The 17,708-nt window shown below is 40.1% G+C and overlaps 1 protein-coding gene across 2 annotated transcripts in view; it reads right to left on the bottom strand.

The window, feature by feature from the left end:
• Positions 1–13,606, bottom strand: part of LOC149315163 (60 kDa lysophospholipase-like) — a 108,425-nt gene extending 94,819 nt beyond the window's left edge. For both annotated transcript variants that reach the window (XM_089522651.1, XM_089522652.1), the window contains exons 1-2: positions 13,350–13,606; positions 1,234–1,345 (exon numbers count right to left, since the gene is read on the bottom strand). In XM_089522651.1, the coding sequence (XP_089378777.1) occupies positions 1,234–1,345; positions 13,350–13,509 (272 nt within the window). In that variant the 5' untranslated portion in view covers positions 13,510–13,606. The remainder of the gene's footprint in view (positions 1–1,233; positions 1,346–13,349) is intronic.
• Between the last annotated feature and the right edge of the window lie 4,102 nt (positions 13,607–17,708).

Genomic DNA, 17,708 nt, shown 5'->3' with positions numbered 1-17,708 from the left:
ACTTGAGGAAGAACATCTTTACTACAAAAACTGTTCAACAGTGGAATAGACTGCCTCAGAGGGTGGTGGACTCTTCTTCTTTGGAAGTCTTTAAACAGAAATCAGATGGACATCTTTCAGGAGTGCTGTAGTTGTGCATTCCTGCATGATAGGGGCATTGCAGCTCTATGATTCTATGTCCCCATTAGGTAGTCTCCTCCCTAAAACATGGCTATTTACTGGCCAGTGGCAGGGATGTCACTAGGGGTGCGAGGTGGGCAGATCACACCAGGTGACAAGCCAAGGGTCAGTGCCATCACTGCTCCCCAAACCTCCCCAGCCTTTTGGCAAAAAGAGGCTGCAGCATTTACCTGCATTCCTCTAAAACACTGGAGCTCAGTGGAAGAGATGGCATGAGTGGGGCAAGGCTCAGTGGGAAGAGAAAAGAGAGGCCTCAAGTTTTTTTAAAAAAATTAAATTTAAAATTAAATTTTTAAAATTTATTTTAAATATATATTCTTTTAAAGTTTTCTTTTAAAACATCATGTTACCAGTTTTTCACTTTAACCACAGGAAACTATGTACATGTAAATACATTCAGGCTGTGCATATGATACAGTGCGCCCGCATCATATGTGAACGCACTATACGCGGCTTTCAGCATATGCTGAAAGCCATGCAGAAGTGCACTGAGCGCAAGGGGCGGTGCATCCCATTGAAAGTAATGGGGTGCTGCGCTGCCGTGCCATGCACAAACCCCATTACTTTCAATGGGGCTCGAGCATATGCGTGTTTTTTTTAAGCGGGGGGGGGTTCGGAACATAAAAAAAACGGCACACTGTATTGTAATTTAAAGGTATGATTTATTTTTACTAGTTGTTTATGTCACACAACTATTGCCATCTCATTCAGTGATATACAGGAATTATGATTTATGAGCAACAAAAAATATTACTAAGGATTCTGTATTGTGTGGTATAGGAGGAGTTCAATGGGGGGAGACATACAATGAGGGCAATCTAGCCCCAAAGATCAAAAGTTTGCCTTTAAAAATAGGAAAAGTTGAAATACTGTACTCAGAAATCTGCTTCCTAACTAATATAACACTCTGTGGTACTTCTAAATACTTGCATATCAACAAACCTAATTATTAGGGCTGAAACACAAGGAAAGAAAGATCAAAATTCAGGATGCTTCACAGGAAGATTAAGAACACTAATAAAAATAAATTACTCTAGTTGCATCAATACATACGGAAGCACCAAGGTGTCATCTCCCAGGTTAATCTTGTTGGCATACACTGCATCATGAAGAATTGGGATCTTTTTCAGGGACCTTGCTAACTTGTTAGCCTCAGGAATTAGACCTGAAAAAACACAGGAAGAAACAAAAACAAGGAATAAAACAGATGTCCATTGATTTCCTATCTGAATGTCAAGACTTCATGTTAACTATACAAAATATAAAAGGAAATTGCATCAAAGGAAAAGTAGCCATATTAACCCACAGGAAAAATTTAACAGTCCATTATTAGGGCAAAACCTTTTATTAGGTTACCCAGAATGCCACAAATATAGTACATCTGTATACTACAATAGGCTATAGTTTGTACTGACATGATCTGTGGATTCAAGCCATAAATTGCACAGCATAAATCAAAGAAATTATTTTTGTCTTCCCAATTTCTTATTAAATTATTTTTATCAACACATAATTTTTAATATTGTAAAACAACATACAGTATAGGGAAAACAACATATACAAACTACACAACCAACTACACAAACTAACACACTACAAGAAATAACAATATAACGAAGAAAAAGGGAATACACGTGACTTCCAACTTACTAACTGATGGTTATATAAATCAAATTATTCTACATCCTCCAAATATGTATTTTAAATGCACTTCTACATATTATTCCATTCTACTATTCTTCAGATCCTAAAATTGCTATTTTCCCACATCTTCTCATAAAACCAATTATCAATTCCCATTCTTTTAAAAAAGTATTAATGGACTTCTCTCTAATCAAATTAGTCAATCGATCCATTTCAGAAAGATCATACAGTTTAATCAACCATTCTTCTTGTGGTGAAATACCCACATACTTCCATTCCTGCACGTAGAATTTTCTCACAGTTATAGCCATATATTGGCCAATTCTTTCATATTTCTTCTCCATCTGCTCATCCATCAATCCCATTGGAAAGGTTCTGGCTTCCAAATGAAATTTAAACTTCAAAAGAGCTTCCATAATAGAATCTATCTGAGTCTAATATTTTCTTGCTTTTGTAGAAGTCCAACCACATATGATGAAAGTTACCTCTTTTTGACAGCATTTCCAACATTTGTGAGCATAACCTTTATACATCTTTGAAAGTCTCTCTGGTGTCAAGTTCCACTGATACTGAATGCCATTTTGTAAAAATTCTCCCTTAAATCAGAACTCCAAGTAAATGTTAGATTCTTCATCCACATTCTCTCCACTGGTCCATTTGTATGTTATGACCAATATTCTGGGCCCAATTTATCATGCACCTTTAACCTGTTCTTCCTCCATTTCCATTCTTAACAAAAGTGTATACATTTTAGCAATTAAATGGTCATCAGCTGTATAAAACTGCATTTCAAATCTGATGTTGTTACTGATGGTCTTAAATAAAGAAACCTGCATAGAGGCATCACAACCGGAGTCATACAACTTCTTTAAACCAGTGTTTGGTTACAAAGCCTGAGCATTTTTGCCCACAGTCTGAACAATTGCTGGACCTTAACATTGGTGTACACAGCTGGATATCTGCCCCTTGGTATGTGAAAAAGTGACTACATTGTGGAAATGAATAATCATGCAATTTTTTAACATATGTGAATGAATGTGTAGTTCAAGAATATTCTTTGCATCCAGAAGCAAAGAAGTACCATAACATCTACCAGTAATCCAAATGTTTAATCTTTAAAAACTTTTATTATTATACTTTTTATCTAGCCTGTTTGCCAGTAATATTCCAATGTGGTTCTTGGAATGTTACTATTTAAGTCTGCTATAGAAAGGGAGATAAGATTTTTATCCTGCTAGTAATATTCCAGTATAAAAGAAAAAGTTCCTCCCTTCACTTCAACCCCGTTTTTTGGCCCACTATACGTTTGAGGATCAAATTAAACACAAAGCATGACAGCAAAGGAGCCCAGTGCAATTATAGCAGAATTTTTAACAACTCTTTGTCCTTCACCCTACTCCTGGTCTCTGTTGCCCACTCTACCGAATCTCTTATTTGCCCCACAGATGAATACATACAGATGGCCACATGACAGTGGAACACACTCCCTTGGAGTGTAGTAGAGTCTCCTTCCTTGGAGGTCTTTAAGCAGAGGCTAGATGGCCATCTGTCGGGGATGCTTTGATTGTGATTTCCTGCATGGCGGGGGTTGGACTGGATGGCCCTTGTGGTGTCTTCCAACTCTACAATTCTATGATTCTATGATATCTATAAATGATACTGTTCCACTGTGGACCAAACAGAAGCTGGGGTGATTTAAATCAGGAAAACAGCCACAGGAGTTAAAATTCTCTCTCCTGGCATCGCAATCTGGATACAGACCGAAGCTTTGTCCATGGCTACTTTTCATGTGTGTGTGCATGTGCGTGTGTGTGTGTTAAAGAGAAAACCTATTCATGAGTTTGGCACTAGGTCACTGTTCGTTCTTAAAGAGAGCCCTGCCTAATTAAGACTGATTCAATAGCTTGCCTAGAATTACATTTTGTACTGAAATAATCTCAGCTAGCTGCAGGGCTACAAAAATCCCAGACATAAGAACAGCTAGCTGAAAGGACTGCACAATGTTCATCAGTCATGTGGAGTTAAAACCCTGTGTATACAATACACATCTCTGCAAGAGATTGCACATAGTTAATTCATACTCATGTTTCAGTCATTCATTAGGGACAAGAATTAAAATGAAAGTCAAACATTTCCCAGGGAACACTCCCCTGAAAGGGAAGGGCTTGCACAGCAGAGATATCTAGCTTTACCCACTTTATGACATTTCAACATCATCTAAAGTGTTTACTTAGGACAACGCTCACAATGAACATTACACAGGCATGCTGTTGCAATTTACAGCACAAATCAGAAAAAGAATAAGGAAGGGAAAGCTATTTTAAAACCACCAGGAGGTAAGTCTCCAGCTTTGCTTTTCTTCTGCCAATCAACAGAACTAAGCAATTTAAAAGATAATCCAGGAAATATGTTCGTTTCAAGTCACAAATAGCTGAAGGATCCACATAAGGATCTAACTGACAAATCTGGCTTCAGTCTACTGTACTACTTCCAGAGAAATCAGAAAGAAAATACAAAAGCTGGATCAAGGAGTAAATCATTTATTAATGATTGACACATATGCCTTTGGGCAAACCACAGAAGCAACCCAAACTGTTCCTCTGAAGATAAAATGGCTAAGTTCCTAGTTTTAATGTCTCACAGATCTAGTACTCTGCTGAAAATGACAGATAATAAGAACTGTTAAGCAGCCCAGTCATATGTATATTTATTTAAAATTAAATATTCATGTACACTTACCTCAAAGTCCACTGGATTGGGGGAATTTATTTCCCAATAGTTATTTATTTATGCATTATATTTTAATCTCCCAGTTTACCACCACCTTTCCTTAGTGGTGGGACTGCAAACTCCCAAGAGATAAAAGCCTACATATTGATATACCTCAGTTGACAAAACAGATGGGTTCCTGGGCATTACTTTTTTAACAGAAAATTTGATGCCAATAGTAGAAATAACATGGAAAGAATGGGCATAGGTTCCTACAGTAAAAAAAATTCTTATTCAAAACTATCAAAATGTACATGAGAAATGAGAAAACCAGATACAGTAAGTAAACAATACCATTTTTATTTTCTAGAGGTTATTTGAAGGCTTCTTCCCAAACGTTTCTAAGGATTGGGGTTTTTTTCCTTTCTCCAGCCTCCACTTTTCTTATGTTTCCAGTTTTAGCTACAGAACTATGGTTTTATAACACGCTTATGGTACCTGGTGAGGCAGGCTAATCTCTTTAATTATTCAGTTATTTACTGTATTTATGCCCCTCTCTTCAGCCAGAAAGGATCTCAGAGCAGCTTTCAGATCGTTAATTAGATATTTCCCTGCCTTCAGGCTTACAATCTAAAGAAGGCATGACACAAAAGGAGAAGGGAATGGCAGTGGGGAGTAAGTCCAGCAGTTTGACTCTCCCTCTAAGGCCAGGACCATGGCAGATGGACTGGAGGGAGGGCTCATCTTCTTCCTTTAGGCCAGGCCTGATGGCGCTGGCTGGCCCTTCTCTCCCTCTGAGGCCGGATGATGGCAGAGGGAGGGCTCATTTTCTTTTATCTTTTCTTTCTGTTTTGCAGTTCACACATAGAATCACAGAATCATAGAATAAAAGAGTTGGAAGAGACCGCAAGGGCCATCCAATCCAACCCCATTCTGCCATGCAGGAAATCCAGATCAAAGCATCCCCAACAGTTGGCCATCCAGCCTCTGTTTAAAGACCTCCAAGGAGGGAGATTCCACTACACTCCAAGGGAGTGTATTCCACTGTCGGACAGCCCTTACTCTCAGGAAGTTCTTCCTAATGTTAAGGTGGAATCTCTTTTCCTGGACCTTGCATTCATTGTTCCGGGTCCTGTTCTCTGGAGCAGCAGAAAACAAGCTTGCTCCCTCCTCAATATGACATCCCTTCAAATATTTAAACAGGGCTATCATATCACCTCTTAACCTTCTCTTCTCCAGGCTAAACATCCTCAGCTCCCTAAGTCGTTCCTCAACATGTAAGAGATTCTGGAGGGAGCTGCTATTTACCTTGTCTGTCATAGCCAGACACACAACTACAATAGGGGCGACTGAGGAAGAATCCCATTCTTACCTAGCTCAAGCCTTTATTGCATTGTTTACTGCAGATGTGCAGCTATAATCCTTCTAATACCAATGCTGCTGAAAAAAACCTCAAGCTAGACAGAGGACAAAGGAGGGTTGGATGAGGATAAAAAGACTTTATAAAAAGGAGATGTTTTGTTAATTGAGCTATGCCTGTACTGACTGTAACACTGATACTGGTCTGAGGAGTCAGATTATTTGTGTCAAACAGCTACTGGACATGAGCAGTAGTAACATTGGTAGAGGATCTTTCAGAGGCTATAGCATTGTCGCTTTAGCTAACTTATGTTAGTACGTTTTAGAAGAAGGCAACAGTAAACCACGCCTGAATACCTTTTACCTCAAAAATCCTGGGAGAGACCTGAGCAGGGCTGCTGAAGAACAAGGTTCTTGACGATCTCTCATTCACACTGTCGCCGTAACTTAAGTCAACGCAATTTGGCGGCAAATAACAATAATACTGTATTACCAATAATGAAATTTCTCTTGGTGGACTATAAAAATATTTTGTTTAAAAAGGTCTTACCAGAACAGTGTTGTTGTATGCCTTCAGGTTGTTTCTGAATTATAGTGACCTTAAGACAAACCTATTACAAGGTTTTCTGGAACTGAGTGCGAGTGTCTTGCACAAGGTCAACCAGTGGCCAAGCAGGAAATCAAACCCTGATCTCCACAATCATAGTGCAGTGCTCAAACTGCTACACCACACTGGCTCTCTACAATAACATACAAAGGACATACTTATGACCAAAGCTGAAAGCATGATTAGAGTAGTTGCCATAGGATGTGCACTTAGACACAACCACATGAAAGAATGTTGTTGTTAACTGCCCTCGAGTTGATGTTGACCCATGGTGACTCTGCAGGTAAGACATCGCCAAGATCCCCTGCTCTGTTTAGTTCCTGCAAACACATACACATGACCTCCCTAATAGAGTGGATCCATTTAGCATTCGGCCTTATTCTTTCTACTTCCTTCCACCTTTCCTAGCATCATTGTTTTCTGAATCGTGCCTTCTCATGATGTGTCCAAAGTATGACAGCCTCAGTTTCGCCATCTTGGCTTCCAGGGAGATTTCTGGCTTGATCTGCTTTAGGATCCACTTGTTTGTCTCTTTGGCTGTCCATGGGATCTTCAGCACTCTTCTCTAGCACCACATCTCAAATGAGTTGATTTTCCTTCTTTCTTTACTGTCCAGCTCTCACATCCATACATGGCAAAAAGGAAAACAATGGCTTGTACAATTCTGACTTTTGTGTTCAGTTATGTATCTTTGTATTTTAGGATCTTTTCTACTGTATATACTCATGTATAAAAATTTAGGTCAAAAAATTGATCCGAAAAAACTGACTCGACTTATCCATGGGTCAATGTAAGTATTGTATCTTAACTCTTATTTAAAAGAAAAAAACATCTCCTGGTGGAAAGCAAGAGAATAATATGTGAAGCACTGACCCCCTCTACTCTCTCATCCATCCAGTCTTAAGAGTAAGCACAAAGAGTTATGTCTTCTGGAATTTTATAAGTTGACACTGTTTTGCTTTGCTTCATCCCTTAGATACTTTGCTATATGATCCTAAGTTTTACCTTCGACTTATTCGTGGGTCATAGCAAAATCCATAATTTTAGCCTCAAAAGTTGCCCTCGACTTATACATGAGGTCAACTTATAGTCGAGTATATACGAGAGTTCTTTCATAGCTGCCCTCCCCATTCTTAATCTTCTTCCGATTGCAATCCCCATTTCTATCAATGTTTGATCCCAGATATGAGAACTCTTTTACTACTTTGATTTCTTCATTGTATAGGTTGAATTTGTCTAGATTCATATTTTTGCTTTCTTTATGTTCAACAGTAAGCATGCCTTTGCACTTACTTCCTTTATCTTCCTTAGTTCTAGGCCTGAGAGGTTTTCTGCTAATATTATGGTGTTATCTCCATATCTTAGATGGTTGAGATTCTTTCCTCCTATTTTCATTCCTCTTTCTTCTGTGCGCAAGCCTGCTTTCTTTACAATATGTTCAGCATATAAGTTAAACAGCTAGGGTGAGAAGATGCAGCCTTGTCTGACCCCTTTGCCAATTAGGAACCATTCTGTTTCTCTGTGTTTTGTTCTGACAGTGGCCTCTTGTCCTAAGTACAGATTTCTCATCAGGACTATCAAATGTGTTGGCACTCCCATGTCTTTAAGGGTGTTCCATAGCCTTTCATGATCTATGCAATCAAAGGCTTCAGTGTAGTATATAAAACTCATGCCGATTGTCTTTTGGTGCGCTCCATTAGCCCTTGTATGTTTGCAATGTGGTCTCTAGTGCCTCTTCTTTTCCTGAACCTTGCTTGGACCTCTGGAATTTCTCTCTCCATCTATGGTTGGAGCCTATGTTGAAAGAAAGGCAAGGCCTGAAATCAATGTACACTATTTACAACTAGAGATGTTAGAGCCTCCCCTTAAGGAAAGAAAGAGAGGTGGAGACGGGAGAAGAAGAACAGAGAAATTACTTTTTGTTTTGTTCTCCCAGCTCCCTAATTTTTCCACTGGGAACCAAGTAGAGCTTTTGGTTAGAGAAGCTGAACTCCTTCCAGGGTAGAAGCTAGAATGGCAAAAGCTGCAATTAAAAATACATTTGAAAAAATGGAAAAATACACATGCTGCTTTGAAGTGTTCAGAGTGATTTACATTGTTTCAGTAATCCTTGGGACAATATTACCAAAAAAAGGTTCTGCACTGCATCCTACCAAGAGGAACAAGCTTCTAGACCTCATGATTATGGGAGAAGGAAAGGCAGTGACATCAGTAAGGGGGCGCACACCTCACTGGGTGACACCACCGCTCCTCAAACACCTACCTTTTGACAGAAACAGGCTGTGGCATTCATCTTCTTCCCTTTAAAATGCTGTAAGAGATGGTGGTAGTGGGGTGAAGCTCAGTGGGAGGAGAAAGGAGAGGCCCCAGAATTTTTTAAATGAAAAAAATTAAATGTAAAAAAATGATTTTTTAAAAAATATATTATTTTAAATTTTTCTTTAAAAACATCACATTTTAACCAAACCCTCACTGTGTATTTGCAAACACATTTAGAGTGTGCATATGAAATTGTTGTTTGTAGGTATAATGTTAATTTTTCTAGTTGTTTATGTCACAACTATTAGCATTATATTCAGTGCTATATAGAAATTATAATTTGCGAATATCATTACTGCAAAAAAGAATGACTAAGGATTCTGTCTGGTGTGAAATGGGAGGTGGTCAATGGGGGGGGGGGGTGACACCATGAGTTACCACACCAGGTGACATCAACCCTAGTAATGCCACTGAGGAAAGGAACTAAAATATATGGAGATGTAAAAAACAGCCCAAACCTACAATCTTACAGAAACTTTGAGCCCTTTACATGCAAAAATTCAACCTGTGCAGCATTTATCCCCATGCTATGAAGGATGGCTGATAATACCGTTTCCCTGAAAATAAGACATATCCATAAAATAAGCCGTAGCAGGGTTTCTAAGCATTTGTGCAATATAAGCCATACCCCAAAAATAAGGCATAGTGATAGGGGTGGCTATGTAGCGTACTGGCACAGAGCGGTAAAGAAGATGGGCAGCTCTTCTCATCTGCCCCATCGTAAAAATAAGACATTCCCTGAAAATAAGCCATAGTGTGTCTTCTTGTGAAAAACTGAATATAAGACAGTGTCTTATTTTTGGGGAAACACGTTAGGATATGCTTCCTATGTGACTAGTGGCTAACAGATAGGTATGCCTCTTTTTACTGAGCAGTGCTCCCTAGTTTTCTACTTTTGTACAATTATTCTCAGCCTTCTAAATGTTCCGTGTCTTCACAGAATTTAGCATGTCCACTTGCATAAAATATAACATTGTTAAAATCAAGCTTGTTCTCTGGTTTGCAAAATGTGAGAGCTTGCAGTGTTTCACTCTAGAGCTACTTCAGAGACAAGTATTTTTTAAGTGAGGTCTGTAACTGACTTTAAGGAAAGCCATGCAGTAGACAAAAAAATGTTGTCTGGAGAAGGGACTTCCTTGTTCTATTTTATTGTTTGTTTTTGTTTGTTTGTTTGTTGCAGCAGGAGAGATTATCCTTCCTGGTACAGTGGTGTTTATAGAAAACAACTGAGAAATCCAAGAATTTATTGTAGCTGTGCTTGTAAGTAGCGTACTTTCACCCCAATCCTCCTGTTTTTCCTGCAAGTATATAAAACAACAACAACAAAAATGCCAGCAGAAACTCAAACAAAGTTCATCTTATCTATTGTTGGAGTGTGGTTGTAGCTGAGAGAATATGAGCTAGATTAGTCCTGCAAACAGGGTGACATAACTGCAAAGGAGGACAAGGGATTGCAAAATGTAGGACATTCAAGAAAAAAACAGGACATTATAAAATAAAAGCTAAAAACACTCATCTAACTATAAATTCATGCTTCAGTCATGCTCAAAATATCTTCCATTTTTTGGAATTCCTCCTGGGCAGAAAACTGAAATGTAGGACATATCCTAGAAAAGGATATATCCTCCATAGTTATATCCGTACTGTTGGGACTGGGAGAACATTAGGCTGAGATCAAGGACAGTTGCTGCTTTCCATCCTGGGGAGATGGATACGCACAAGCTGAGAACCAAAAATGGGATACGAGAAACTAGCTAAGAGGGTCCTCAGAAGGCTGAGATGTTATCTAGTGTTGTGTATCTAGTTTGCCAGGAAGCCATCTTGTCTGTTCAACCCACTTATGATGGATTGGACTTTGTGGATCTATTCTTATTCATCCATTTCTCTTTCTAATCTTCCTTTGTAGTTTTTTTGTTTAAGGAGCATTGTTCCCAGATAGAAGGAGGGGGGAGCACCTCTCCCCTCTTGCTGACACTTCTCCTCCCACCCACTCTCTCCCTACCTAAGACTGCCTACAAGGGGGAAGCTTTGGGGTGTGAGGCTGAGTGGGACCTGCTGAGGTAGCGGTATCCTCCCTCTTTTTCTGTCCCTTCCCCTTCCCCCCCCCCGGCCGGAAGGGATCCCTGGGGGCCAGGGAGGCAACCAAGAACAGATCCCTCCTTCCTCTGGCAGCTCCCACTCACTGGAATTGTTGGGTGGCTGCCTACTGTGAGCTACTGCCTTGGGGTGACACCAACCCTAGTGATGCCACTGCATAAGTAAAAAGTTATTTTGAAAGCTTGAAAGCTTCTTTGAAAATGCATGGTGATTTTCTTTCACTATGCTCCACTTTTCTTACCGTTATCAGCTTGGTGACTTACAGATCTCTGCTTTTTTTTTAACAAGTTGATGGTAGCTAAGGCAAGGATGGGTAGATGACCATATGAATAGTACAGAGAGTTTTGGAATATGGTTTATGCAGTCTAGGAACCAGAAAGGAGATGTGATGGACTGTCTGAGAGCATCCTTGTGATATCTGATTTATGTCCATTTATCCCCTGGTGCAGGCAAGGCTCTGTGCCAGGGGATAAATGGGCAAAATTAGATGTTAGGAAATGGGAATACCAAAAAAAAAAATTGTTGGAGAACGCTTCAGTCTTCCTGGGCATTCTATCCAATAGCAGAGGCATCCTGGCTGGTAGAGAGGGGCAGCCGGGGAGGAGGTCTTCAGACAATGGTGAACAACTGCTCCACAATGTGTTCAGCCAGCTCTGAGGTCTCATCAAGTGCAGTCCATATCCCCACAGCCCCCTTATGACTTCCATGTACTCATGTTTCATTTCACATGTACATATTACTTCAGAATAAAACATTTGCTAAAATATGTTAAACAGCTCTTCTTTTTTTGTGATGTAGAAATCTATCCTTATTCTTTCCATTTAATTTGCACCTCTAGTACCAATTTTTCTGTTAAAGAAGTAATACCCAGGAATACATCTGTTTCATTAGCTGAACTGAACTGGGCAATTTCACTTGGCCCAGAGGTTAATTTCTGCCCCGGGGACCCTCCAGAGGCCGCATGGATTGATGAAAACGCCAAAAAGATGAAGAAAAAAAATCCAGAGATGGCTGGAAGTCTACTTCTGATTTTGAAAAACAATATGGGGGGGCCTACTTTTTAAATAACGTGAATCGCTTGCAGGAGATGTAATTCATTCTTCATCTTCTTGTTGTTAACTAAGGGGTACTCCAAGAAATTTGGGACTATAAGACCAAAACTACATCGGGGGGAGGGGGGGATATTCATATGACCCTGGCTACCTTTAGTCTAGAGTCAAATCTCTCAGGGGGAGTTAATTAAACAGCTTGGGGCTGGAAATACTGAAAAATAGCCTCCCCATATACAGTATGAACTTGTGCAGAATCTGAGATCTTCACCAGAGATCTTCCACCACTTCAACTGGGTTGGCTAGTAAGTGAATGAGACAAGGCTTTCCTCAAGCACCACTTCACTTCTGCAATTCTCTCCCAAGGATCTTTTCAGCTTGCAGATGGTGTTCAAAACTGTACTATTCCATGTGGTCTCTCATTTTCAAAACTAGCATTTAAAGTTGTTATTAATCTGTTCTTAAAATATGCTTTCTATACTTCATAGTATATTCCACTGGGGGCCATGGTGGACAGAAAAGTAACTTAATTCTTCTCATAAACAAATAAGTAAATGTCTTTCTCCCATGCCACCCCTCTTCTGCTTCCTTTCTATAGCCAAGAGAAAATATCAATGTTTTCACCTGTTAGGTATACACAGCAACCTTAGTGTAATTGGATGGGAGTCAAAAATGGCATTAGAGTGAGGGTCTGGAAAAGGAAACTTTTCTTTTACTACCATAGTCCCAGTGTGACTCTGAAGCAAACACATTTTGGAACTTCCTGAGAGTAAGGGCTGTTCACAGTGGAACACACTTCCTCAGAGTATAGTGGAGTCTCCTTCTTTGGAGGTCTTTAAACAGAGTTCCTGCATGGCAGGGGGGTTGGACAGGATGGCCCTTGCAGTCTCTTCCAGCTCTATGCTCCTATGAACCATAGAACCTGGCTGACAAAATATCATGGAGAGGGCTTTGGAGTGCTGCGTTGCTGTTGTCCTTGTTGCAAACCATGATCATGGCTCGTGATGCGCTTGATATTGCATGGCACAGAAGGTGGGTGCTTCCGCTGTGTGCACTTACCGGAGAGAAGGAGATGGAGAGGAGAGAGAGGAAGGTTTACACACCCCATTGGAAGCTTTTAAACAGAGGCCGGATGGCCATCTGTCAGGGCTGCTTTGATGGTGAGTTCCTGCATGGCAGAATGGGGTTGGACTGGATGGCCCTAGGAGTCCCTTCCAACTCTAGCATTCTATGATTCAATGACAACACTAATAAAATACAACACTAATAAAAATAACTAGCATATCTGTACAGGGCGATACCAAGGAGCTCCCCCAAAAAACACCAGGAACCCCTTCCCCCCAAAAAAGAAATCCCTTTTCTCTTTTCCCAGTCACGCCACTCACCCTCTGACTCATGGGGCACCATTCCTATGGTCCCTCCAGTGTTGATCACCAGCACCCTCACTTCAGCCATTGTGCCTCGGCAGCCACCTCCAACCTCTAACCCCAGAGAGGCTTCTGTGTTGCTCAGAGCTCTGCTCAGCTCGCTGCTGGTCTCTCCCATGATGGTGCCTCCTGATCCTTCACCGACGACTGCCAGTGCGCAACTGAAACACCTCCAGGCAAGGCAAGGTGAGCAGCATCCATATACCGGCGTTCAACTCCGCCCCTTTCTGGAAAGGGCTACTCTGATTGGCTGCCCTCTCTCGGCACTGCCCTCCCTGAGCGCGCGCGGCGGAGCATGCCTGTCAATCACGCGCGCACACCCCTCGCGCACGTTTTTCGTTAGAGCTGTTGGTCGCTGTTGTTTTGAGGCCTGCAGGTGTTTTGGACTTCATTTCCCAGAGGTCCCAGTCGCTTATACTCATTGTTCAAGGATTCTGGGAGTTGAAGTCTCAAAAAATAAAATCTAGAGGGCTTCTCAGTCAGTGGTTGAGAGGGTTAGATGTGTCGGCCATATTCTATAGCAAAGTAGTAACTACAATTATTTAATTTAAAATAAGTAATAATAATAAATAATATAAATGACAGTAAATAAATAAATAATAAACAATGATTTAATTACTGTAGTAAAAAATCTAATAAATTATAAAAAATACATTTTGTATTTATAATTTTACATTTTATTATTATAATTGTACAATTTAATTACAATTAAAAAGTTTAAAACATTATAATATATATATATATATATATATGTGTGTGTGCGTGTGTGTGTAGCGAGCCATTATTATTATATTGTATTTAATATAATTAAATTATATTATTATAATTATGTTATATTATTATATTATTAAATTATATTATTATAGTGTGATTTCTTATATGAAAATAATCAAATTAATCATACAATTGTGTTTTATATATGTTAGCCGCCTTGGGTCCCACTTTGGGAGAAAGGCAGCATAAAAGTAAAATAAATAAATATATAATAACATCCAAACAATTATCATTTTCCCCCTCTACAACAAATGGTCCCCAAACTGTGCTCTTTAAGGGATCTTTTTGGGGGGACTTCAACTCCCAGAATCTCTTGCTATTGGTCAACATGGCTGAGGCTTCTGGGAGCTGAAGTCCCCAATCTCTCAAAGGGCACTGTTTGGGGACCACTGTTATATTATTATTATTATTATTATTATTATTAAGCTTTATTTACATAGCGCTATAAATTAACACAGCGCTGTACATACAATCAATTAAAATAGATAAAAATAAGCCTGCTTGTGGCGTATGTTCTATAAAAATAATTAAATTTAATACATGTTAGTATGTATTAACAAGTCACACTGTCTCAGCCTCAGAGGATGGCCAAGGAAAGTGTGATGTCCTGCCAGGACTGATTGGACTTCCCCCTACATTTTCTTTTATTTTCGTTCAGGCCATAGATTATTTTAGTGTAGAAAAGTTCTTTGTATTAGTTTGTGGGAGGAGCTGTAGGATTCCCCTGCATTATTTCCAGGTTTGGTTTGCCCTTTCCCAACATGCTCTGCTGTAGCTAGAGGTTTTAGTTGGGGAGCAGTCTTTGCTGTGAGCAGGCAAAGAGCTGTCTTTTGGTGGCAAGCAGGCCCAGACAGCCGGAAAGGGCATTTCTTACACCTCAGCCGAATTAGTTACCAACTTAGCCAAATCAGTTACCAACTCAGCCGAATTAGTTACCATCAGCAAGAAAATAAAGGAGTTCAGGAGCTGAAAGACCCTGCACCAGCTCCATTGAGTTAGGAGAGCAAACCATCAGACCCAGAAAGATGACAACCTGGGGAAATATTTATTTATTATTTTATTTTTATCCCACCTTCTCTCAAGTTGGGACCCAAGGCAGCTCACAATATATATATATATAAACACATTAAAACAATATGTAGTGATCTTGTAGCATCTTTGAGGCTAACTGAAAGAAAGAAGTTGGCAGCATGAGCTTTCGTAGACTTCAGTCCACTTAAGTCTCCAAATGCATCTGAGGATGTAGACTACGAAGCCTATGGAAGCTCATGCTGCCAACTTCTTTCTTTCAGTTAGTCTCAAAGGTGCCACAAGATCTCTTTACATACTGATTCTACAGACTGACACGGCTATAACTTTGAATTCTGCTACATTAAAACAACACTTTAAAAAACAATTCAAATAGTCCAATTAAAACAGTAAAAAGCTTAAAACGTTACAACACACTAAATTTAATTTTAATGTTTGGAGGGATGTCATACTGAGGATGAAAAAAGCTTGTTTTCTGCTGCTCCAGAGAATAGGACTTGGAGCAATGAATGCAAACTAGAGGAAAAGAGATTCCACCTAAACATTAGGAAGAACTTCCATGCAGTAATTGCTATTTGACAGTGGAAGTGTGGTAGAGTCTCCATCTTTTGAGGTTTTTAAATAGCAGCTGGATGGTCATCTGTCTGGAGTGCTTTCATTGGGAGTTCTTGCATGGCATGGGGTTGGACTGGATGGCCCTTGTGGTCTCTTGAGGTTTAGCCTGGACAAGATAAGGTCAAGAGCTGATATGCTAGCCCTGTTTGAAAGGTGTCATATTGAGGATGGATCAAGCTTGTTTTCTGCTGCTCCAGAGAACAGGACCCAGAACAATGGATGCAAGCTACAGGAAAAGAGATTCCACCTCAACATTAGGAGGAACTTCCTGACAGTAAGGGCTGTTCGATAGTGGAACAAACTCCCTCGGAAAGTGGTGGAGTCTCTATTCTTGAAGCTGTTTAAATAGAGGCTGGATGGCCATCTGTCAGGGATGCTTTGATTGAGAGTTCCTGCATGGCAGAATGGGGTTGGATTGGATGGCCCTTGTGGTGTCTTCCAACTCTATGATTCTATGATTCGCTGTTTCTCATTTGAACCAGCTGAGGTAATAAGTAAAAAAATAAAAACGGGACAAAAAGGTCACTCTGTACTTGTTTGGGGATAGCAGGTGGTGGGTAGTTTGTGGACATTAAACTGCACTTGGCGGGCGATACCACAAGAATGTGCAAACCACTTCGGGTCCCCTGAGCGAATGTTTTGCCTTAGGGTGACCTCTAGGATGCATCTACAATGTAGAAATAGTGCAGTTTTTGACACCACTTTAACTGCCATGGGTCCATCCTACAGAATACAGGGATTTGTAATTAGATGAGGCACTCTTTTGCAGAGAAGGCTAAAGACCTTTGTTGTTGTCAGGGGTGTCACTAAGGCTGGCGTCACTCGGTGCCATAACTCATGGTGTCACTCTCCCCTTGACTTTCTCCCATTACCACTCCATACAGAATTGTTAAGAAAGTTTTTTGTACTGCTCTTTCTCACTAACCATAATTCCTGCCTATTGCTGAATGTCATAGTAATAGCTGTGACATAAAACAACTAGCAAAATTAAAATTATACCTTTACATACAAAATCATACACACAGCCTCCATGTATTTATATACACATAGTGGGTTTCCATGGTCAAGCTGGGAACCAAACCCTGGTCTCCAGAGTCTCAGTCCAACACTCAAAGCACTACACCAGGCTTTCTAAAGACTTTGTAAAACAACAAATCTCGAGTTTCCATAGGATGGAGCTGCAGCACTTAAAGTGGTGTCAAACTGCATTATTTCTGCAGTGTAGATGCACCATTGTCCCTAGAATGTGGGGGAAGTCACTTTTTGGACTACAGCTCCCATATTCCCCCAGCCAGCATGGTCAACAGCTCTGCAATTCTAGGAGCTGCATTCAGTCTGAATATCTCTTATGAGGAATTCTGAAATCCGAAATATTCCAAAATCCATAACTGCCCACATGAGTGGCTGAGACAGAGACGCCTTTGCTTTCTGAAGGTTCACACAAACTTTATTGCACAAAATTGTTAAAAATACTGTGTATAAACCTCCCTTCAGGCAATGTGTATAAGGTGTATATGAAACATAAATGGATTTCATGTTTAGACTTGGGTCCCATCTCCAAGATACCTCATTCTGTATAGGTAAATATTCCAAAATCTGAAAAAATCCCAAACACTTCTGGTCCCAAGCATTTTGGATAAGAGGGACTCAACTTGTATGGGGAAAAAATAACCTATTACTCTTGATTCCCCAGACCACCTGCATGAGTGTGAGCAGTGGACATTCAATGGCAATGCTGCTATTTCTGAACGCAGATGTTTCCAGTACTTAATCATAGCTAAGATCTGTCCATAGACCTACGTACATTTAGTAATGTTACCCCGCAAAAATTGGAACTTTAAATGCCATGGGGGCGGGAGAGAATAAAGCTGCCTACGTGTCTTTTAAAATAACTTAAGG

This window comes from Sceloporus occidentalis, unplaced genomic scaffold (assembly GCF_023333645.1).
Source record: "Sceloporus occidentalis isolate IW3139 unplaced genomic scaffold, rSceOcc1.0.p SCAF_4, whole genome shotgun sequence".
Lineage (NCBI taxonomy): Eukaryota > Metazoa > Chordata > Lepidosauria > Squamata > Phrynosomatidae > Sceloporus > Sceloporus occidentalis.
The sequence above is the reverse complement of the archived record's forward strand: the minus strand, read 5'-3'. Positions and strand labels throughout refer to the sequence as shown.